Genomic DNA, 22414 nt, shown 5'->3' on the forward strand with positions numbered 1-22414 from the left:
AAAATCACCTTTGTTTGCAAAGTGGATTAAAACAGTGACATGTTCATTCTTGGTTCACGTTTACGTCTGTTCATTCGTCAAGAAACGTTGTTGCCTTTGTCCGTCACTATCTAACATATTGTGTTATGACGGTAGAACGTGAAACTGGTCTTTGAAGACTTTGTTGACAGCCAAATTTATCTGCTCGTAGCATGTAAAGCTTTCACGTAACAGTTGCATATCAATAAAATGTGACTGGCTTTATGTGCTGCTAATGCACAGTGCACTACACACTGTGGTTTCACACTTAACTTAATGGTAGCATAACAGTGACACTGCCAGAGTCAACAGCGGTAAGAAAGCTCAGTTTGCAGTTTATCCATGACATCAAGACATGATCGTGAGAGTATAGTAAATCATCCGGATGGCTGTCAGCTACTTGCCAGAATAGCTGGTTAACACTCACAAGCAAAGGTGACCCCTTTGGCAAGTGGCTGCAGGTTACTTTCAACTCTTGTGCAACATACAGTATAATCAGCTGCGGGACAGACTGATTGTATATTTGTAATAGAAGTTAGAATCGCTATTAAATTGTTATTGTATGCGCTATTGTTTTCTCTTTCATCAATCACCTACAACCCACTGTCGCTGAGTTTATACTCAATTACTCTGCAGCCACAGTGTGTTATGCATGAAGCCTCATTTAGTCTGTTTCAATTGTCACCACATTATCTGTGCTTCCAAACAGTTAACAAGTTCATTAATTCTCATTCCCTTTATCTCTCCCCGATCTGTTTCCAGACATGCCCAAACCTCCAGAAGAGGACGTGTTTATTCTCCCAGACGAGTACAAGTTTATCCCCAGGAACAAAAGGGCAGTGCTGATGAAGAACGAAGCCAATCAGAAGCTGAACGTGGAGACGCTGGTGGTGGTGGACAGGAAGATGATGGATAACCACGGCCATGAGAACATAACCACATATGTTCTTACTGTTCTTAATATGGTGAGATGAAAGTTAAAGGAGACATGTGCTTTTGTTCAGTTTCTTAATTTTGATTTGGTTTATCACCTGAAAAATTTTGCATGCTCTTATATTCAGAATACGCATTCAACTTTCTTTATACTGCATTGCTGCAGCTACTCTTTTCAGCCTCTGTCTGAAACACTTGGTTTTAGCTCCTGTCTCTTTAAGGCCCCCATCCAGATAAAACCCAGTCTGCTCTGATTGGCCAGCTTGCCCTCTCTGTTGTGATTTGTCAACCGCTTCCAGCACATGTAGGAAATGTCAGCCTCATCTCTCGCTTAAGGCTGATTCATGCTTCTGTGTCAAAGCTATGCAATAAGTACGCACATAGCCTACGCACGGGGCCAAGCATTCAAAGTTGAGCGTAGGTGTGTGTGAGTTGTGCTACAATTACAGAAATGCTAGTGGCAGCAGAGTTTCTATGCTGGTGTTGAGTGTCCTCTGGTTTCTGGTTTGCTTATTTACAAATTCTCTGACATCTGTGTTTACTTCAGAACAATGGCAAGTTTTACTAAAGCGATTGTGTTGGAGTTGGAGCTGATAGATGTTGGAGACCAATTACTTTTTCTTAAAGAACTGCAACAAAGAAAAGAAAGTGGCATGAGTCTGCCTGGTCTGCATCACCTCAACATGCAGCTAAATTTTTGGGGAGATGCACATCAGGGTAAGGTGCAGGGCTCTGCATAGGGTACACGTCCACGCCTAGGCTATGGCGTAGCTTCGACGCAGAAGCATGAATTTGGCTTTAGTTATGGGGGGGCATGACTAGCTGGTAGGCGTGCATTATGCCAATTTTGGGCAGTATGAGGTCATTCGACATAACCATCAGCTCTCTTTGACCTGTATTTTGGGCTTTAACCTAAAATATATTATAGGTTTATGGTATGAAATGTTTACTAAACTAATCACGTTCCCATTAGCTTAATATCAGCATGTTTAGTTGGTGTGAACAAGTTAGCGCACTTATGTAGCATGTTTCCTACTGGCTATACAGCGCTTATTCAGCTTTATGTAAGAAATAACATTTACAAATAGCTTCAACAATATTGTAACAACAACAATATATTCACTTATCAAATTAGGTTTCGGCAAGTTACACACTTTCAAAATGACAACCTGAATTCAAACTTGTTGTTTTTGCATAAAAAAGGGCGGCACAAATTGATTTGCCGCACATAAGTAGGTTTACCATCGATTAGAGCTTAGTGACTGGACGACCCAGTTCTCACTTATCAAAAAGAGCGTATCTAACAACATGAAACCGATATCTGGGTGAGATCACCGCCGCAGCGCTTACAGTGACCCCTGTCCCTCGCAGCTGATCTGCAAGCAAATTCCGTCACGGTCGTTTTGCTACTTAGTGAGTGACTGACAAATCCAAAGATAATCCATCTATTTTCAAAACATGGTTTCCTTTGGTTGAAACCAAGCTGGAGTAGTCACAGCCTGCCCTCAGAGGAGTCACCTAAATACAGTGTGGAGTTTCACACAAAACAACCGACTCCCAGCCCCACCTGTCAGCTCCCATGGGTCCCCGGAAAGATTATTTAATATTAGTTTAAAGCTAAATCGGATTTGATGCCTTTCAAGTTTTTACATAGATTTATGTCGTCTTCTCTCGAGCCTGGACAGACTTCAGAAATATCTTTTTAATTACATATTTTAAAAAAATTGGCTCTACCACAAAGCGTTGAAGCTCTATGGTAACGGCTGTGATTGTTTCTTTTGTGAGGCAGTGATTCATTGAATCTGTTGACATGTGTAAGTCTGAAACTCCATCAAACACTGATGTTCCACGACATCTCAGTTTAAGTGAGTGGTTTTGATTGCCCCTTTGACCTTTTGGGGAGTTTTGTTTGAGTTCTGTAACAAACCACAGCCGTGTGTGTCCTCTCGTGAGTCAGCGCGGAGGAAGACCAAACATCAGGATCGAATGAGAGCGAATCCTGATGAGAGAAAATAAAAAAAGTTCAGCGAGTGGCACCTGAGTTATTCACAAGGCTCAAGAGAGAATGAACCAGGGCAAAAGATCAGGAGTCTGCTTTCAAAGTCCAAACTGTTATGACTGATGGTGAGATATCTGTGTGAGAACAAGACGCTGGATTGGAAACAGCGGCCCTGGTGATCACACCTTAGCAAAGCCATTGCAAAGGCTTTGTGTGTCATTTCTACGGGAATGTCAAGGTGCATTGTCTCCTTGACATTTGACGTTTGTCAGAACTTAATATGGTGCAAATACTGTTCCTAAAGCAGAGTTGGTAATCCTGGATTGAAGCTAGCAAGAGGCTACACTTTGAAATATGCAATGGATACATCCCACTCTCCCCCATCGGCCTTTCATCAACGCTACTTCCCCAAAGCTCATGAAAGCACTAGAAGCCGACTTTTCCTTTGCCCGCTTACTTCTGGCTGTCTTTCTGGCTTGTGAAGACTTGAATACTGACAGACAGGTATGCAGGTGAATCATTTAATTTGGTCTGAATAAAATGATTATGTTTATTACACTCATGCAAGGGCCACTGACTTTTTTGGTCAACTTTGTGTTTTGATGATCGGGATGATAAGAGGATTTCACCAATTCTGATGAAAAGTGTTTTATAAACAAATGACCAACCCTACCGTTAAAATAAACGGACTGTATAAATAGATGTAGTGCTTTTGTAGATTTATCGACCAATCAAAGCGCTTTACACTACAGGCCACAGTCAGCCATTCACACACACATTCAAACATTCCTATTATATTCTATGTCGTTTTTTTATTAAAAACATCTTCTATTCACACATGGCAAAGTCGTCCGGGGCAATTTTGGCCTCAGTATCTTGCCCAAGGACACTTTGGCAAGTGCACTGGAGGAGCCGGGGATCAAACCACCAACACTCTGGTCAATGGTTGACTCACTCTGTCTCCTGAGCCTCAGCCGCCCCATATAGTTCAAGTGCATTTAAAAATATTGACCATAAATATCTCATGATTTCACAGTTTACAATAAATGCTACAGGGACTATTCAAGTACCTTTGGACACTGAATGCATTTTCCCAGACATAACATTTTGAAAGTTAAGGGACTTTTTAAGGGGGGGGTTGTTTGAAGATTTTAATAACTGCATATCGGATGGCAAAATAACACTCTATCATCAAGCCTCTCAAATCTCTGTGAAAATGTCTGTGCTCACTTGGTGTAGCTGGATAACAGGGAATCAGGTTGGGAATAAACATGTGGGACCGTGCTCAGTAGAATGATGTCTTTGATTGTGCTTTAGCCAAGTTTTAAGAGTCGTTAACAGCTGTTATAGTCACTTTGGAGAGCTATTAAGCTGTAGGCAGAAATTTGCCATTGATACAGGACTTTGATGAATGAATTGAAAAATTGTAAATAGTAGCATTAGCAATAAGTAATAGCATCTGTTTTTGTTTTGTCTTCTAGGTCTCCAGTCTCTTCAAAGACGGGACAATAGGAGGGAACATCAACATAGTGATCGTGGGCCTCGTGCTTCTGGATGAAGAGCAGGTGAGCGTCCCAAAGTCTGTCAGTAGTGTCAGGTGAAATCTTAAAGTGTCCAAAATGTCATCCTCTTTAACAGCACCGAACATGGACTGTATTTAAGATGCACGACACAACTCTGCTTCCTCCCACTTTCCAAAAATGATGCCAAACTGTTCCCGAGTACAATCATGTGAATAAAACCAAATAGCTACCTGTCATAAGAACTACCTATTGACCAATAAAAAAAAACATCTTTGAGGAATTAAAAAATTGGATTTATACTCCCATCCCCTAACATTGAGGATTTAAGATATATAACCTACACTAAAGCAGGCAATCTTTATATACACTGCATGGCATTGAATGATGTCGATGGGTTTTTAATGGGGTTGAAGCTTTTGAAAATTCAACCAATTTTGAATCGTTCATGACCAAGAATATCACTATTAATATACACCCTTACTTTAACCACCCTAATCTCTGTTAGTGGTGACTTTATGGGGCCTGGGAAGTTATCATTTGTTTGTTTATTTGTTTTACCTGAAAGTCCAGATCCCTCAGGTCTCTCAGAGATTTTCCCGGGGTCGTCCTAACAACTAAGGACTTTTACAGTGGTTAATTATAGGGCAAGCATTTCCCGGATGTTTGCGAGATTGAGGAGGGAAATTCTCGTGGAGAGCAGGCAGCGGAAAGACAGCATGAGAGAAAAAAAAAACAGAGCGAGGGAGAGAGGGAAGAAGAAATAGGTGAGGTACTGTCAAGTGCAAAGCAGTTCAAAGGACTGTGGATTCAGGTTTCTATCCACCTGTGATGTTACTAGAGTTCAAAGTTTTCCAAAAGAAGAATGCCAACATCTGCATGCTGCCTTTAGCATGCATACAGTATGTCTATGATCTTGGTAAGCAGCCAAGGATCTGGTAATTCAAAAATGAGCAATAAATATCAAATTTTTGCCACAGCTGTCTGCCTTTTGGTAAGATTAAGCAAAAGCAGACTTTCTTTTAACTTCACGGAAGGGTGGGGCATAGGCCAAGGAAGATCCCATTCACTTTTGGAGTGGATTTGATTAAGTAAGGCGGACCCGGGATTTGTTTCCTCTTCCTTTAACATTGTGAGAGTGCATTTTCTACATTTTGAGTAATTATCCAAATAATCCAAAGATCTTCATGGAAAATATCTATGAACTGTGAAATTGTAAAAAAAAAGTTGATTTGATCTCAATGCACGTATATGTAATATGGTGTGTCCGTCTAATTGTCGAAGGAGAGGAAGGAGATTAGGTGATGTGATTTCATTTGACTGACTTATAATTTCCACTGAAATCCACACTCTGTGCTCACAGCTTGTTTTCCATAAAATGAACATTGTCTCGCTCTGTCTGACTCATTTTATCTGGTTTATTTCACAGGACGGCTTGGTGATCAACCACCATGCAGACCACACACTGAACAGCTTCTGCCACTGGCAGTCCACTCTGGGAGGCAGAGAGGGACGCCACCACGACCACGCCATCCTCCTGACGGGACTTGACATCTGCTCGTGGAAGAATGAACCCTGTGACACTCTCGGTATGTCTTTATTGCCTTGTCCATCACTGAGCTGGGCAAAAACATGGAGGAGGATTCTACAGTGACAAAATACCTTAAAGTGAAATTTGAGGAAACACAAAAGAAGTTGGGGCAAATGCAAAAGCACTAAATGTTGAGAAGTGGGACTTAAGGAGTGTTTTACATTAAATTTAATATTTCCGAGAAAGCCACATGTTTGCCAGCTGTGTTTGTTTTTCTTTGTCTGTTTGCTCTTGATAGAAAATATATATCATTCTTTTTTGCTGCCTGCATCTGTATGGGAAGACGTCCCTGTTGTCTGTCACACGGTGTGACCCAGGATCACACCCGCCAAACCAGATGTTAAAAAGATCTGCAGCTTTCAGATCTTTTCTACGCCACAGGATCACATATGGAGTTATATAAAGTTTTACAGCAGATAAAAAGAAGATTCATCAGTTGTCAGCAAAGAGGGGGGAAAGGATGAGAAGTGCAGCTTGATTAATTTATCTGAGAAGTTGACCTCTTCAACATTTTATTAATAAGATGCAGAACTATAGAATTTAATAATGCAGATGCAACAACAAAACAAGTTTAGAAAAGCAAATGTGCTTATCCAGTATTCACATCACAGAAAATACTTCAGCTTCTTTAAACGCACACACACACACACACACACACACACACACTCAGAGACAGTTTTCTTGAGTGCACACCCTCTAACAAACTTACAACAGCTTGTTTGCGGTAATGACTGTGCCAACACATTGTTGTTTTCCACACTGTGAGAAGAAACTTCCATTTTGTGTCCCACACACACACACACACCAGACTCAGCATTGACTTCAAAGTGTAGAGACTAGCATTAGCCTTAACCATTGACCAGTTTAAAGGTATTCGTGTGTGCATGTTTCGTGTGTGTGCAGTCAAAAATAAGAGTGAGGTTGGACTAATTCCCAAAGGTTTGAGGCAAAATGACCCTATGGGCTACCAGTTCAGTTTAGGGTTAGTGCACAACAGCCCTATCCATCAATGTTTGCCTCCATATTTAAAAAAGCTGTATTTAATATCGATGATCTTAATTTGGCCACTAAAATATCGGTTCTCACAGTCTCTCTGCCTGCGTATGTACGCATATACTCAATATTTACATTAGTTATGTACATGAGAACATTACTTTAGGGTTTTTACACTCTATAACGAATGACTTAGCCATAAAACTATAAAATAACAAAACACAAGGCTGAATTCCCTCCCAGACACTGAGACAAAGACGTTAGGGGAGGCCCCCATGAGAATTATCTATTTTGATTCAGTGCCAGGGGGGCTGCGTGTGTGTCAGTGTCTACGTGAGGAGGGACGGAGGGAAAGTGAACAGAAAGAGAGTCGCACAGTAAAAGGAGCTGAATAGTAAAAAGGGAGTTTTATAGAGGAGGAGGGATATGAGAAAGCAGAAAAGACAGTGGAGGAATGAAGTGAAAGGTAGCAAGAGATCTGGGGATGTTCCCACAGAGTCCCATATTTTATTTAACATAGGGAGGGATTTTTTTACAAAATTATGGCCTGCTTGAAAGTTGTCCACGTATTTCGTTGTGAAGTTGGCCCTGACTGATCAAATAATATCAATATCAACCCCAGTGCGGCACAACAAAGAGGAATTTAAATAAAGGAAGACATTTTTTTTTTACTCAAGAGGCCAACATGGGCAGTGTTCTGCATTGTTTTAAAGGGAGGGGTTAGGACATGTCGTCGTTGAGCAGACAATAGCAGGTATTGGGTACTATTGTGGATCCTAGTAACTCTTGACATTGTAATAAAAGCTGTGATCTACTATGTGTAAAATTTGCATCACCGATTTCACAGGTTTTGCTCCGATTAGTGGGATGTGCAGCAAGTACCGGAGTTGCACCATTAATGAAGACACAGGCCTGGGTCTGGCATTCACCATCGCCCATGAATCTGGACACAAGTAAGTGTCTCCATCCCTCACAGGCTCATAATGACACAAAGAAACTGATGTGTGTTCATTAAACATGCAGTAAGATTTAAGAAGGGACAAAATAATGTGTTTTGTAAAATGTTTTCTATTTGTATTTCCAGACATTTGCAGCCTGATCCTAAATGTCTATCAGTAATGAAAAGTTAGGACTTTAACACATTCATGTGTTGCACCCTGTTTTCTCCTGCTTTAGCAATTAATATGACAATGGAGTGCAAGGTTCCTCTTTTGGTTTTTAAAGCACTAAATGCCTCAAAATACCTGACCTAATATTTCAGCTCTTCCGTCTCCTTTCCACTCCCTGATCCCTTTGATCAGTTACTACTAGTTGTTCCTTGGTCGAGGCTAAGTGGTGAAGGGGATAGTTCGTTTACTGTGGCCGCCCCATGGAACAACCTACCATTTACAATGAAGAGCTTCCCTTCTGTCAACATAGTTCTTCTTCTACTTTTGAGTGTCAAGGGTTTGATAACCCTAACCCTAACCCTATCCACATCACATCACTTGTATTACGCATTGTCTTGATTCCGCATTTTGGTCAACTTTTTAAATGTGTTTTTTTAAATAAAGTTGACTTAAATTGAATATGAAGCGTCATCACCATAACTGGACCACATTAAATATTTTTCCTTTCCTTCCTCAGTTTTGGAATGGTCCACGATGGTGAGGGTAACGTTTGTAAGAAGTCGGAGGGCAACATCATGTCCCCCACGTTAGCCGGCCACAATGGCATCTTCTCCTGGTCCGCCTGCAGCCGCCAGTACCTCAGCCGCTTCCTCAAGTAAGCATCCTCTGTTTTTATCTTTTACCATGACCACTGTGCTTTTGTTGTGGTGAACAGCGCAAATACAGTTGATTTAAGGAACATTTGTTGTTAATACTAACATTTATGGGCAACCCTGCTTTAAAGAGTCTTATTAAGTTTCAGAAAATAAGGGGCTGCATCACATCCATATGGCACATTGACGTGTCGGGAGTAAATACTAGTGCCAGCGTTTGTTTTGTGCTCAGGCAACAAAAACAGAAACGTGTTGTATCAGTTTGTAAAAGAGAGTTGTCTAAATAAGAGGGTTCCCGTTATCTTACGCATTATGTTTATTTCATTCGACATGTGTTACTAATGGATGAACATGTCAACAGCAAATACATCAGTTTCAAACGTCTGCGCTGTCCAGAGAGAGCCAAGTGAAAAAACTGCACTCATGTTAAAATGATGACTGGATGGGCTTTAATTCATGAAAGCAAAGGCAAACAGGCAGGCAAGTGTGCAAGGCTGAAATATACAGCTAACATGGCAACCAAGCTGAATGATGTGGTGCCACCTTTTTAGCCTGTAAGAGTTGTTTTACACAATCTGAGGGAAAGTGTGTGAGTGAGAAAGTTGTGGGTCTGTGTTCATGCAATGCACATTTGTCATGCATGCAGCCTGCTCACCCAAGTGAAAAAACAAGCATCATGGACGTAGCGTCTATGTGTCTGTGTCCGTGCGTGTGTGTGTGTGTGTGTGTGTCTGTATGTGTGTGTGAGTGTATACTTGAAACTTGATAGCCCAGAGCCAGTGCCCTCGACTAAATTTACCAGTGTGTTAACTGAACTGTCAGGTCTCCCCGCTCAGAGTGCTGGAGACAGACAGTGTATTTCCTCGCTGAGTTATTAGAGCTGGAGTGACCTCACCCTTGTTAGACCTGTCAGCCTTATATTAAACTCCCATCACCCCCCCGAGGCCACGCGGAGGGGGATCGCTGCACCGCCGAACCAACCGAGGGTCGTTCTTCCTGCAGAATCACTGAATGATCAAAAAAAAAACTGTGTGTTTTTCTAATTGCAATCATCAGAATGTTATCACAGTGGAATATCTTTGGCTTAATGTGTCTCATTGAGTTAACTGAGACTCTAAATGTCCCTGTCGTCATCTGCTTGGGATGGAAGAGCTTTGTCAGCCAACAGAGTTCTACATCACGCTCACTCAGCGCTGTCTCTCCTCGATCAGCTATGACTGAGAGCTCTGTGCCAACACTGTCCAGTCAGAAGCTTTATCACAGCTCTTCGTCATGCATATCACGGATGGATAACTTTCACGGCAGGGGAAGCAGAATCTCCTTTAAAAGCCACTTGGAGTTGTTTTTGTTTGGGGGAACACTATTAAAAAGTCAGTGAGACATGAAAGTCACAAGATTTCTCTTGCGGTCACATTTTCTTCCCCACAGTCTAATATAACACTTAAGGACAGAGTCAGATCTAATGATCAGGTTAAAGCTAACGTCTCAGTTTCTCTTGTAAAACTTTTGTCTTCATGTTGAGTTAAATTTATCAACTGCTGGCTTCACCTACATGTTTACTTTGGTTTTGAGAATGTTATAGATCGGTCTGCCCGGCTCTTTTTCCCTAAAATATTGAGTTAGTCCTTTTAAATTCCATTTTGGCATTGGCGGATCTTGGACTTTTCTAAATCAGGGGCCATAAATGGGCAGTATATGTCCAACATCCATGCGCAATTCCTGAATAAGCTTGGGCCTCTGCACACTAGAGGAAAGTCTAGCCCAATTAAACCCGATTTGCACTTCCTGACAATCGCGGGGACATTTCTGTCTGTTTAGGGGTTTACAGAATATTCTTAATGCTAACGATTGAGTCGGAGCCACTCGATCTTGAACCATAAATATCTATATTATGTATATCAGATCATACAGATTCTTAACAAATTATAATAGCTGTTTGTATTGTTAGTGAGGGACTTTTGACAGGACAGGGGCACTTAGGGAGTAAATCCGATTTCCGCTAGGGCCAGTGCCCGACCCGCCCCTGGCACCGCCCCTGCATTTAGATGAAGCTTTTTTTGTTGATTCATCAGTGATGGCTTTAAAGCTTTAAAGAATACTTTCTTTTAGAGATTTAATTTGTAGATTACCTTAGTAGTTCCACCTTGTTACCACTCTTCATCTTGCCAGATTTGTCCTTGGCATTTGTCAGTGTGATTTATGAGACTTTCTCACTTGACCACATAAAATGATCTAACTGTTTTTGTGTTTGATATATCAACAAACCATTTTATTAAGAAAATAATTCGTTTTTATTTGATGTCAGGAAGAGATGACTCAGCAGATCTGCGGGAAATCCTAGAAAACAATGGGTACTTCACAGAACTCCTTATTTTTATCTGCAGCTGATTATTATCATGGGTTGTTCAGTGCTTCCAGCCCACATCAGTGCCATCGGTGAATAACCAAAAACCTGCTCTAAAGGGAATCTGTCCTGAAATCCTGCAAATGAGCTCCACTGACCTTGTAATTTAATGTTTGACGGAGCCTCGCTCGTGTGCCTGCTGATGCTGATGTATTTTTCAGACACTTTATTATGTGAATAACGCGGGACATCAGAGTCTTGCACTTGCAGAACAGCCATTGTTCTCTGTAGACACATAGGTCCCAAAAAGCAATGAAAGATCACATACACACTCAGACTCACACATATATTCTGCTAAAGCGATCAGGACCACTCACTAGCACGTTGAACCAGTCCAACATATTTTGCCTTTTCATGCTCTCTCCAGCATAGTTTTGTATTATATTCCCTGGGCCTGCTGTGTTTAAGCTGTAAAACATCTCTGTATGGTAACCACTGATATCAGTTAACATTGGAAACCCCCTGCTGGTGTTCGGATATGAGTGATATGGGCAAGGATCTTTTTTTTTTTTTATGTCTGTCATAATTGAGTGTCTGATGCATTAAAGCCATTACTCTCCGGGTTTTGAGTTTGGCAACTTGTTATGTCTCCATGGCAACACTTTACGGTACTCTCCAAAGTGGGGAACAATGGAAAATAATGGACTGGTGCTCGCTATTGAGGAATTTCTTGCGTGTGCAGCAGGGACACTCACATATGAGCTACGTCACGTTAATGAAGCGCGGCACTGACTCACACATCTGACCGTTGCATGCATGTTATATATCACAGAAGTTGTTTTAATATTAATGATTAATGTTACCCCCTATTTATTTTTTATTTCCCCTCTCCTTCCCTGACCTTTTTACCTAAACTCCCCTCTTTCTATTGCTTTACTCATTCCCACTTTTGCTCACTCCCTTAACTTTCCTCGCCTTTTGTAATTTCTTTTCTTTTTCTTTATCGTGCTCTCTTCTCCTCCAGCTCTGCCCAGGCGCTGTGCCTATCAGATGAACCCAGAGCAGTCAAGGAGTATCCGTACCCCGAGAAGCTGCCTGGCGAGCTGTACGACGCAGACACGCAGTGCAAATGGCAGTTTGGGGAGAAGGCCAAACTCTGCACCCTTGATTTTAAGAAGGTAAAATTGATTTTGGTTCAGTGTTTCAAATGTAAGTATCCTGTGCCAGGGTTTTCTCACAACCCCCATTGGCAGCTGCTTAATCAGCGCTAAAGAAAAATCTGAGGGCAGTTGTTTCCTTGGAAAAAGAGAGAAAGAAATTGAGAAAGGGATGCGGAGAATGAGGTAGAGGAAAAAAGGAAGAATTAGCAAAGAGGAAGGAAAAGAGAAGATTAGGGTTAGATACATATCTGATCTCTCACATCCACACCCACACGCACACACGCACAACAACAACACAAACTAAACTGTGAGAGCTGCAATGCTGTCCATGGAATACTCACTGGGATGATGACTATATATACACTGGAGCGTTGCCAATGGGAATCTCTTCTTGTTGCTCTCCCATTGTCTCATTTCTGCTGATGTTGTTGGAGATGCTCTGTGCGAGTCCTCACAGGATTTGGATTGCTTCATTGTTTTAAGACATTTTAAAGTGATTTAAATTACTGATGTTGTTGCATCTGGATTAGAAATCGTCTCGGGGAAAAACATGGCAGCCTACCTAAACTTCATCAGAACCAAAGAGGCAACCGTTGAGAAAAGACTCCAAACTAAATTGGCTAACATCTTTGCCTCGAAGCGGATAGAAAGCTGCTCCGTACATGGACTAAATGTACGGGTATTTCCTAGAGGGAGCTGAATGTGAGAACGCAAATCTCCGAGTCAGTTGCTATCGATATTTTCCTGTTCTTTTCTTGCCAGCCCCCTTGTGTCCAGTTAAAAATAGGAGATCAACTTATTGTAATGTGCACAAACTCATAAATTGAAGCAATTACAGTGATTAAATAGAAAATATCATAGCAGACAACAAAAACTTGGTCGGCCCCACTCACCTCCTCCTACAACCAACACCCAAAACAGGTGCTCATATAACCCCCACCCATATCCTTTGTGACCTACTTTCTGCCGAAACAATTTAATGACAAATAAACATAAATAATAAATAATCTAAATAATACCCCAAAATATAACCAACACACCTTGTATCATTACCAAAAATGAATATTCAACTTAAACTCATTCGTGGCTCCTACATCCGAGTGAGCCCATGTGAGAATACAGCAGCAGCATTTCCAGAAAATTCACAGTTAGGGAGTAGGTGTGTCGACACCTTCCCAGGCGCCAACCCTCACCTGAATCACCAGAAACTGATGTTGTCATCGGGGAACGACAAACTCCGGCCAAATCTATCATGTCTGAGAACAACTTAAAACTGTGAGACTATAGCATGTGTGCACTTACCGTAAGACTTAAAGTTACTAGACACATTTTTATTTTTTTAAGTTGCTATTTTGGTTAGTTTTTTCCCCTAAAGAGCATGATGGAATATGATAACATTGTTGTAAAACATTTAAGCTTATTTTGAGAAGAAGGGTTGGAAATGTGACAGAGACTTGCTGGATTTGAATCCACGACATTGACAGATGGTATCCTCCTGTACTCCTCTGAACACTGAAACGTCCTCGCATTATTTCAGCCATAAGACATCAGAGAATCGCTCCCTCGTGGTTTTGGTTTTGTTCTCACGTCTGGTGTCTGTCGATGCACCTGGTAGCAGCAAGGTGCACAGGAACCCAAAATCCCAAAGCAGCCCTCACGATCACTGTCTTTCCCGACACTTGTTACTCATAAAAAAAAAAGAACCACTCAAGTATCAGCCTCAGTGGTGCAATTCTTCATGTAATGAAATCATATTTCTTGGAGCTCTTTGGCAGGCATTGTCGAGATAAGGTACCAGTGGAGCAGCCAAGCGACTCTCTCCACAGCGTTTGTGGTTTGGTAGAGCTCGGTTACCCTAGCGAAAAGCAAAATAATAAGTACGGGTGTTATTTTCCCCCTCTTTCTCATTTTCCTCCTCTCCTCACTTCACCCTTTCACTCTCTATCTTCCCTCGTTCGCTCGCGCTTTGCAATTTTTTAAACTGCTGAAAAAGTTCCTGAGCTACCAAAACAGCTGGACAAATACAGGCCTTGGGATGAATTCCATGGTGGCTCTTGGCAGCGATGAGCTGAGGCCGAGGGGCCTGTCAGCATCAGCACTGAGTTGTCACATTCTGATATAGTCATTCAGACGGTAATAGAAGCGATGGTAACATGCAGCGGGCCATGTTTCTCAGGCAATGCATTCAGGGAAACCACCCGGCGTCCCTGGCAGAATCTGCTGAGAAACACAGTCATGACTTTGGGATTTATCTGTGAGGCAGATGTGCCTTGTTATTGGATGGGGTTATCTCCTCTCTTAATGTCTCTATCATATATATGTGTGAAAATGAGCTGGAAGGTAAATACAATGCACACAGACATTACATTTCCTCCATCGTTTTGCAACTGAAACAAGGGATGTGCATGATTTACTGTCACTGATTCATTGCGTTGCCTGTGGAATAATTTTTCGCAACAGTTGGACAACATTTCACGTATTTTCCTCCTTTTTTTCCCCTTAAATGTTGTTATCCTTGCTACTGAAGCATAAATATTTTGGAGATTAAAGATGCCTGGACACTTATAGCTTGCCGGTCATTATTCAGACAATCGGTGGTCTCCCACTTTGTATCAACATGTCTTAATAGCTCCCAAGAACCAAAACAACAATGCAGTCATAATTTATTGTTCTTACCAGCGCTAGTTTGTTTACAGACGTTGTGAGGAGGAGGATACTGATCATCCCTCTTCTAAAATTATCAGTGTCTCATGCAACTTAACATTTTGTCTTTTGTCTCATGTTGTTCCAGGATATCTGCAAGGCTCTGTGGTGTCACCGTGTCGGGAGGAAGTGTGAGACCAAGTTCATGCCAGCTGCCGAAGGTTCTGCCTGCGGCCCCGATATGGTGACTTGACATGTTCTTTTCTTATTGTGTTTAGGTATGTGAGTCTGTCTGTGTGTGTTTAATCTTAATGAGGCAAATCTTGATTTCTGATCCCCTGGTTAAGGTTTAGATATGAATATTGGTTAGGTTAGGATTATGGTTAAACGTGAATTGGTCATGGTGAAAGTCAGGGAGGTTTTATTTATGCTGTCCACACAAAATGCAAGGTCCTGTTGATGATAGCTGCGCAAACCTGTGTGTGTGTGTATATCAACACTTTTATGAACTTTTTGGGACCTTTCTGAGCCTCTCAGAACCAGTAGTCAAAGTGGGGACCAAAGCTAATGTTCCTAATACAGACTGGACGTTACATTAATGAATGGAAATTGATGGGCCAGCCAGGCTTGGAACAACCTCAGTGAAAGTGAAAACCTGTAGAAATGGAAGTAAACAGTTGCTGTGGTTGAGCCAGAATTTAGGATAAGGAGATCCGAGAAGCGTGTTACATTAGCAAAGGGGAAAAAGCTGTTTCTGCTTAATTAATGAGTAAACAGCCTTTAATGCCAATGCAATATAGCAGTAAGAACTTTTATTTCAAGCAGCTCCTTTAAAGTTTGCCAGTGGTTTAGGTTTGCCGTCCGCAATGATTGGAAGTCGGTGCAATGTTCTAACAACTCTAGCTGCACAGAGTTGTATGTGTTTGTGTGGTTATGGAGGGAAGCGGTTGATAAACATGAAGGCTTTGTCATCGCAACAGTGGAATCAAATAACTGGCGTGAGAAGCTTTATACTTTAATTAGCCTTTTATCCATCGCTTTTGAGCCAATTCAAGTGGTCATGCCAATAAAGTTTCTAGCAGGGGGATGCAGCTATCAACTTCTGAACTGCAGGATGAAATTAAGCATTTGTTTTAAGTTCACCATCTATTCAGGAGGTTGACCGACCCTTTAATCATAACATCCCTAAAACCATGTTCCATTTTTGTTAAAGGAGCCAAAATGATTCGTGGAGTTAATATGCCTTTGAGAAAATCTTTTCATGGTTTGTCAAATGAGGACAGCATGTGTTGTGTTTTTTCAGTTTTTTTCATTTAACTGCTGCCAATACATCGCTCCATGGCAAGGTCTAAACAAATAAATCCGCAAATAAAAAGGCACCAAACAAGAGTCTCTAACAAAGTTTTCTTTGTCTGTATTGGTGAGAAAATTCCCTCCAACAACGACACTGCTCAAAACAAGAACATCCAACACGACTGTTTTCCGGTTGTGCCTGTCGTCCATTCATTGAAAGGACGGTGGTTTGATCCCCAGTTTGCCCTTGGGCAACACACTAAGCAGCAAATTGACCCTTGTGGCAGTGCTGTCAGTGTGCGAATGAAACATATGAATGGTGTGTGTGTGTGTGTGTAGGGGTGGGTGAAGGTGAGCTGTAATTTATAGTGCTGCAAGTGGTCGTTAACACTAGAAAAGTGCAATCCAGTAACCATCAATTTATAACATAAAAAGTTGGAATTTTATATTTTAATTTTAATATATTATTATTTATTACTATATAAGAGGGGTTATGGCCTGTCAAAAGATGGCTCACACACAGACACACACATACAAACATACAGACACATACGAGCAATACCTCTAAGGGCTTTACTCTGAGTGAGTAAAGGGCGCAAAGCGTTGTGATATTTTATTTTAAGGTTAACCGGCTAAGTGGATGGAGATATTATTATGAAAGTATTATTTATTGAGTCTTTCAGTGCTATAAAGTGCTGATACTTCCACTCAGCTCATTTCAAGACAAAAGGCCTCGAACTGTGGGAAGCTGCAGGTCTTTCAGTGGCGTTGATTTACACACCAATGTCATTCTCTCCCAGCACAGACCAATAAAAGCATCGTTAAGCTAAGTGAAAAGCTTGACTTTATTAGGTTTTAGCTTTGGGTTCATTTAAGTGCGGCATCAATAAATTCCTTCCTCTCGATCGAGGTATCATGGTCGTCCTCCGTTATTCTATCTCGGGGAGCAGCTGCAACTGGTTTGTTGCTGACATGGCGAAAATATGCCATCGGGGCTGGGGCCAAAAAGCAATCTGTGCTCTTTATTTATTCTTTGTGTTTTTTTCTTTCTTCTCCTCCTTGTTTCAAGATGATTCTCCCCCCAGGCTCGCTCTCTCTCTTACCCTCGCTCCCCTGACAGCCCCTCATCGGCATTTGCTTCTCAATATATTGAACTTGATGGTTTAATCCCGCCCTCTCTCTCCACGGGACAATTAACTCAACACAAACAATGACAGGCTCACTTAGGAATCTGTGGCACTCAGCCGCGAGGGGAAAACTGAGGGGAAATCAGCTGTTCCAGTTCAGTCGAGGAGCGCGAGATGAGCTGGAGGTGTGTGTGTGTGTGTGTGTGTGAGTGAGTGTGTGTGTGTGTGTGTGTGTGTGTGTGTGTGTGTGTGTGTGTGTGTGTGTGTGTGTGTGTGTGTGTGTGTGTGTGTGTGTGTGTGTGTGTGTGTGTGTGTGTGTGTGTGTGTGTGTGAGCAGCTCATGAACACACAGTGAGATCAAGAACAGCTGATCTCATTCACGGATGAGTTGTGTGTGCACTCACTGTGTTCGCGTGGTTGTTTGTGTGTGTAGGTGCATGTGTGTTTTTTCACTAGGTATATGTTCACGTATATTTGTGCGTTCTTAGTGTGTATGTTTGTGTGTATATTCACTACTTATGTGTTTTTGTGCACTGTATGTGTGTGTGGCAAATTCTGTATATTGTGACTGATGTCATCTTGACACGTACAAATCCAGTTCAGTGCTGTGCCAGGAAACAGCTTGTGACATAATGTTGCTTTAAGAGACTTTAGATTCTGCGAAGCGTTCTCGCGTTACATTAACAGATTTGGAGCGAAGCGCGGCTCATTTCGCAACACGTGATTGGCTGGTTGGTTAATGACTCTCCTTTTAAATACATAAAGTGAATAACTCAGCAGTAAGAGAAGCCCCATCGATCCATGCAGCGCTCTGCAGAAAATCCTTACTCGCATAACTTTCCGCACATGCTGTAGTTTGATATCCTCACGCTGCCTTGCCTGGTTACCTCATAGATCACATTTGGCAGCTTTTTGTGAGTGGAAAGCCGTTCCGTCTGGGTGGCCCCCCAGCATATTCCCCAAAAAGTCTGCGGCAACCAGATTGGGAAGGAAATTCTCCTCGTCAAATTGGAAGAACACGGGACAAATATCAAAAAATGCCGTCAAAATCTGCCTGACCTGATACACTTCTGACAGAAAGTACGTAGAAACCACATATAAATACTAATAAACAAGACAGAACGAGGCAGATGCCCCACCCTCGTCATTGATTTGCACTGGAAAGATGTGAAATTATCTCACTCCCTTGGCAGATATTTATTGTTTTGCCTCAGAACTCAAATTGTTTAAAAGGATGTTTTTCAGCAGTGAAGAAACTCTGCTGCATTGATTTGTGCATTGCTGGCAACACATGTTTCGACGTGTTTTATGTTTTTGTAAATGTTTTCACTTGGACTGATTTTTACGAGTTGATAAATGGAGGCGTAAGGCCACATGAAATGCAAATTTGACAGCACAAAACAGATCTAGATGTATTATTGTAGGGCGAATATCCTTGACACGTTGTTTTTTTCCACATTCGCATTTCAGTTGTGTTTGGCATGAGCTCTGTTAATTCTAGCCGATGACAGCTCTAGCTAGAGACGGTCCAAAAAGCAGCACAACTGGCGTTTCACTGAGGGACTATGAGCATGTAACCAGCACGACTGTGACCTTCCTGACAGCAGTTAAACCTGAACGCTGCGTCTTATAGGCCTCTGCTGGGGTTTGACAAATGGTCATCGTAAAGAAGATGAAGGGCAGGGTCTGCTGAAATATAGTCTGTGTGTTCTAGAGACTTTTAAATACTTTGCCTCCCTTCTTCTTCCTCCTTCTCTCCCGCTCATAATTCCTCTCTCTCCCTCTCTCCGCAGTGGTGTCGCAGGGGCCAGTGTGTCAAACAGGGTGACGAGGGCCCGAGGCCTCAGCATGGACAGTGGTCGGAGTGGTCTTCCTGGTCGGCCTGCTCACGAAGCTGCGAGAGCGGAGTCACCTATCGAGAGAGGCAGTGCAATAACCCACGGTAGAGCAATAAAAAAATAAATAAAAATACAGTACCTAAGAGGAATGACGCTCAGAGCGGGGATACCTCCACCACGGACCAACAGGCCCCTTAAATTCCATCAAGCTGCACCAATTAACACACACTCATAGATATTAGTCCCTTAAATGTGTCGGATTTGTTTCATCAAGATCCTTGAATTATTCCCTGGGAAATCAGTGGAAATGTTGGAAAGTGCATGCAGTGTTAAAGAAGGTAATAAAACATTACTGGGTCCGCCCCCTGATATGGCTCAGAACCAAAATTGTATGACCATGTCCCTGACACATACCACATCGTTCCACCAAGTCACATGGTGATATGTCCAGTAGTATTTAAGTATTCTTGCGTTCAAACAATCTCCTTAGCAGAGGTAACAAACAAGCACAGCAGTGCATGTTAGCAAAGAGGAGAACTGCACAGGAACGTAAATGCCACCAATTAAAGTTTAGTTTGACATTTTGGGAAACTCTGCTTCCATAAGATGATCAGTCCCACTTCCACCTCCATGTGTTGAATATGGAGCTTGGGCCTGGAAAGCAGCATGGACTCGAAACACATTCATTTTCAGTGGCGGCCCACCGCTTCAGGATCAGGGCAGAAGCACCTTGTACCTAGAATAGGATTCATGATCCAACACCATAGATTAGTAATTAATTGAGTGGGATTGTCCATTTGTGTATGAAGAGCGACAGAGAGGAGCAGAAACACACATACACACACAGAGGCTTCACACAGGAGAGGAGTTCATCCCACAGTTTATCACACAGCGCGGTGTTCCTTATGACTTCATTCTTGCAGAAGCCACATGTTTGAGGGCATTATAAAGATGTGAGTGATTTGAACACGTTTTTCCTCCCATTTTAAGGCCTAAGCCCAAACTGAATGAAAATAAAAACAAATGCAAACTGATAAAACACATATAACTTTATACAAAGAGGGATTGTGGTTTGCGATTGATTGACTCACGGCCAAGAGTGCATTGCTACGGGTTATTAGACTCCTGAAGATCCATCACACGGGTCTGTCACCTCATCACTTATCATCTCACTTGGTCCCATACTCATCCGTCACTCCGGATTATTTGCGCGGCCAGTGTCAGTCAGAGGTTCTTATATCCCCAATGCCGGAGCCCTCCTCTTTATCATGCCATGCCAAGTTCCTGACAAGGCTAAATTAAACAGAGAGAGCAAGAGATGAGGGAGGAAGGACGGTGGTGGAGGGGAGAGGAAGACAAAGGACAAGCAAGGGAAGAGGGAGGCTGGGGAGAGGGGGAGGGATAAAGGGGGTGGAAGAGATGACAGAGAAGGGATTAAAAAAGAGGGAGATGAAATGTGGAGATGTAAAGGGGCAGAATCTGAGAGAGGAGGAGATAAGTGACAATGTGATTGGAGGCCTTATAGACGTTGTAATTGTCCCATTGGAAGGCATTTTATGGAACATAGCCTAGGGTTGTACACCTGTGATTGGGTGAGCCTTTAAAGACACACACACACACACACACACACACACACACACACACACACACACACACACATACAGAGGGAAGGATAGCCACATATTAGTTGTGCCAAAATGTGGTTACAATGAAAAGTGATATTACTTCCACCAAGGAGGTTTTTATCGGCAGTTGTTTGTGTGTGTGTGTTTGTTAGTTAGCATGATTAGGCAAAAGCTACAGGACAGATTACCACAAAACTTGGTGTAAGGATGTGGTATGGTTCACAGAAGAACCCATTACATTTTGGTGTGAATCTGGAACAGGGGGAGATCCGGGAAACTCTGTTTAACATTCAGCAAAAGGGTGATTCTCAACTTTTTTGTTGATTTCTCAGAGAATAATTCATGGATCTCGTTTTAAAGAAAATTTACAGGACTGACATCTGTGAGACTGTCTCACAGTCTGAGACTCCAAATGAAAATCCATATCCCAGTGAATTTAATGGTTTCTGGTTTCACAAGGGGATTATTGGGCCTTGTATTGGCTCTGTATTTCGTTTATAACACAGTATAATTAGCTGTTGATCACAAACACATGAAAATAACATTATGAAAAAAATGATTCAAAGGAAAACCTACATTTCTGTCATGCTTATTCCTCTCCGCAGGCCTGCGTATGGAGGAAAGTTCTGTGAGGGCTCGTCCAGGTCGTACAAACTGTGTAACACTGAGGACTGTCCCCCCAACGCCATTGGCTACAGAGCGCAACAGTGTGCCGAGCACAACAGCAAACAGTTCCGAGGATGGTACTACACATGGAGACCATACACCAGAGTGGACGGTGAGACAAGCACCAAATTCATTTTCAGAATTAATTAGGGGGAAAAATGAAGTGTAATGACAAGTGGACATTTTTGCTCGTTCCCTCTGGCCTCCTGTGGTCGTTTTCTTGTCTTCCAGATCAAGATGTGTGCAAGCTCTACTGCTTCGCTGAAGGTTATGATTTCTTCTTTGCCTTGGCCAGCAAAGTTAAGGATGGGACCCTCTGCTCACAGGACAGCACAAACGTCTGTATTGATGGACTGTGTGAGGTAATCCTTCACGAGCAGCCGAGCAGCGAGACAGTGACACGGTTGTGTGGAAGCACGAGAGAGCGAGCACGCAGAGTCCGTGCCGGGTGTTTCTTTTCTGAAGAGGATATCATGTGTGAGATCTCTGAAATTATGCTATAAAATTTTGGGGGAGAACGGCTTTAGCAGCGGAGGACATCAATAGACACCCTGTCATTTGTTGTGCTGTTTCTCGACTACTTCAAACGCAGTGAAACAAAAAAGCTGACCTTTCATCACAAGTGGGGAAAAAATTATGCTGGCATTCGACTGTTGGGATTTATGACACTGTGTGATGTTAAGTTGCATTTTTAATAAGCAGTGTTGTTTTCTTCTCCGTCAGAGGGTTGGCTGTGACCGTGTGTTGGGCTCCACAGCTGTGCCTGATGCTTGTGGGGTCTGTAAGGGAGACAACTCCACCTGTAAGATCTATAAAGGACAGTACACCAAGCAGCACTACACAAACCGTAAGTCCTAGTACTTAAACTGAGAGGTTCATTGGATTCGTTGGATGTGGTTTGA

General features: G+C 42.2%; 1 protein-coding gene across 1 annotated transcript in view; it reads left to right on the forward strand.

Moving 5' to 3' along the window:
* Positions 1-22414, forward strand: part of LOC128449567 (A disintegrin and metalloproteinase with thrombospondin motifs 16) — a 58680-nt gene that overhangs the window by 17008 nt on the left and 19258 nt on the right. Inside the window, exons 5-15 of the mRNA XM_053432812.1 lie at positions 781-983; positions 4432-4515; positions 5900-6059; positions 7902-8007; positions 8681-8818; positions 12185-12338; positions 15112-15207; positions 19177-19325; positions 21452-21624; positions 21744-21874; positions 22236-22359. Coding sequence (XP_053288787.1) covers positions 781-983; positions 4432-4515; positions 5900-6059; positions 7902-8007; positions 8681-8818; positions 12185-12338; positions 15112-15207; positions 19177-19325; positions 21452-21624; positions 21744-21874; positions 22236-22359 — 1518 coding nt within the window. The remainder of the gene's footprint in view (positions 1-780; positions 984-4431; positions 4516-5899; positions 6060-7901; positions 8008-8680; positions 8819-12184; positions 12339-15111; positions 15208-19176; positions 19326-21451; positions 21625-21743; positions 21875-22235; positions 22360-22414) is intronic.

This window comes from Pleuronectes platessa, chromosome 10, assembly GCF_947347685.1.
Source record: "Pleuronectes platessa chromosome 10, fPlePla1.1, whole genome shotgun sequence".
Lineage (NCBI taxonomy): Eukaryota > Metazoa > Chordata > Actinopteri > Pleuronectiformes > Pleuronectidae > Pleuronectes > Pleuronectes platessa.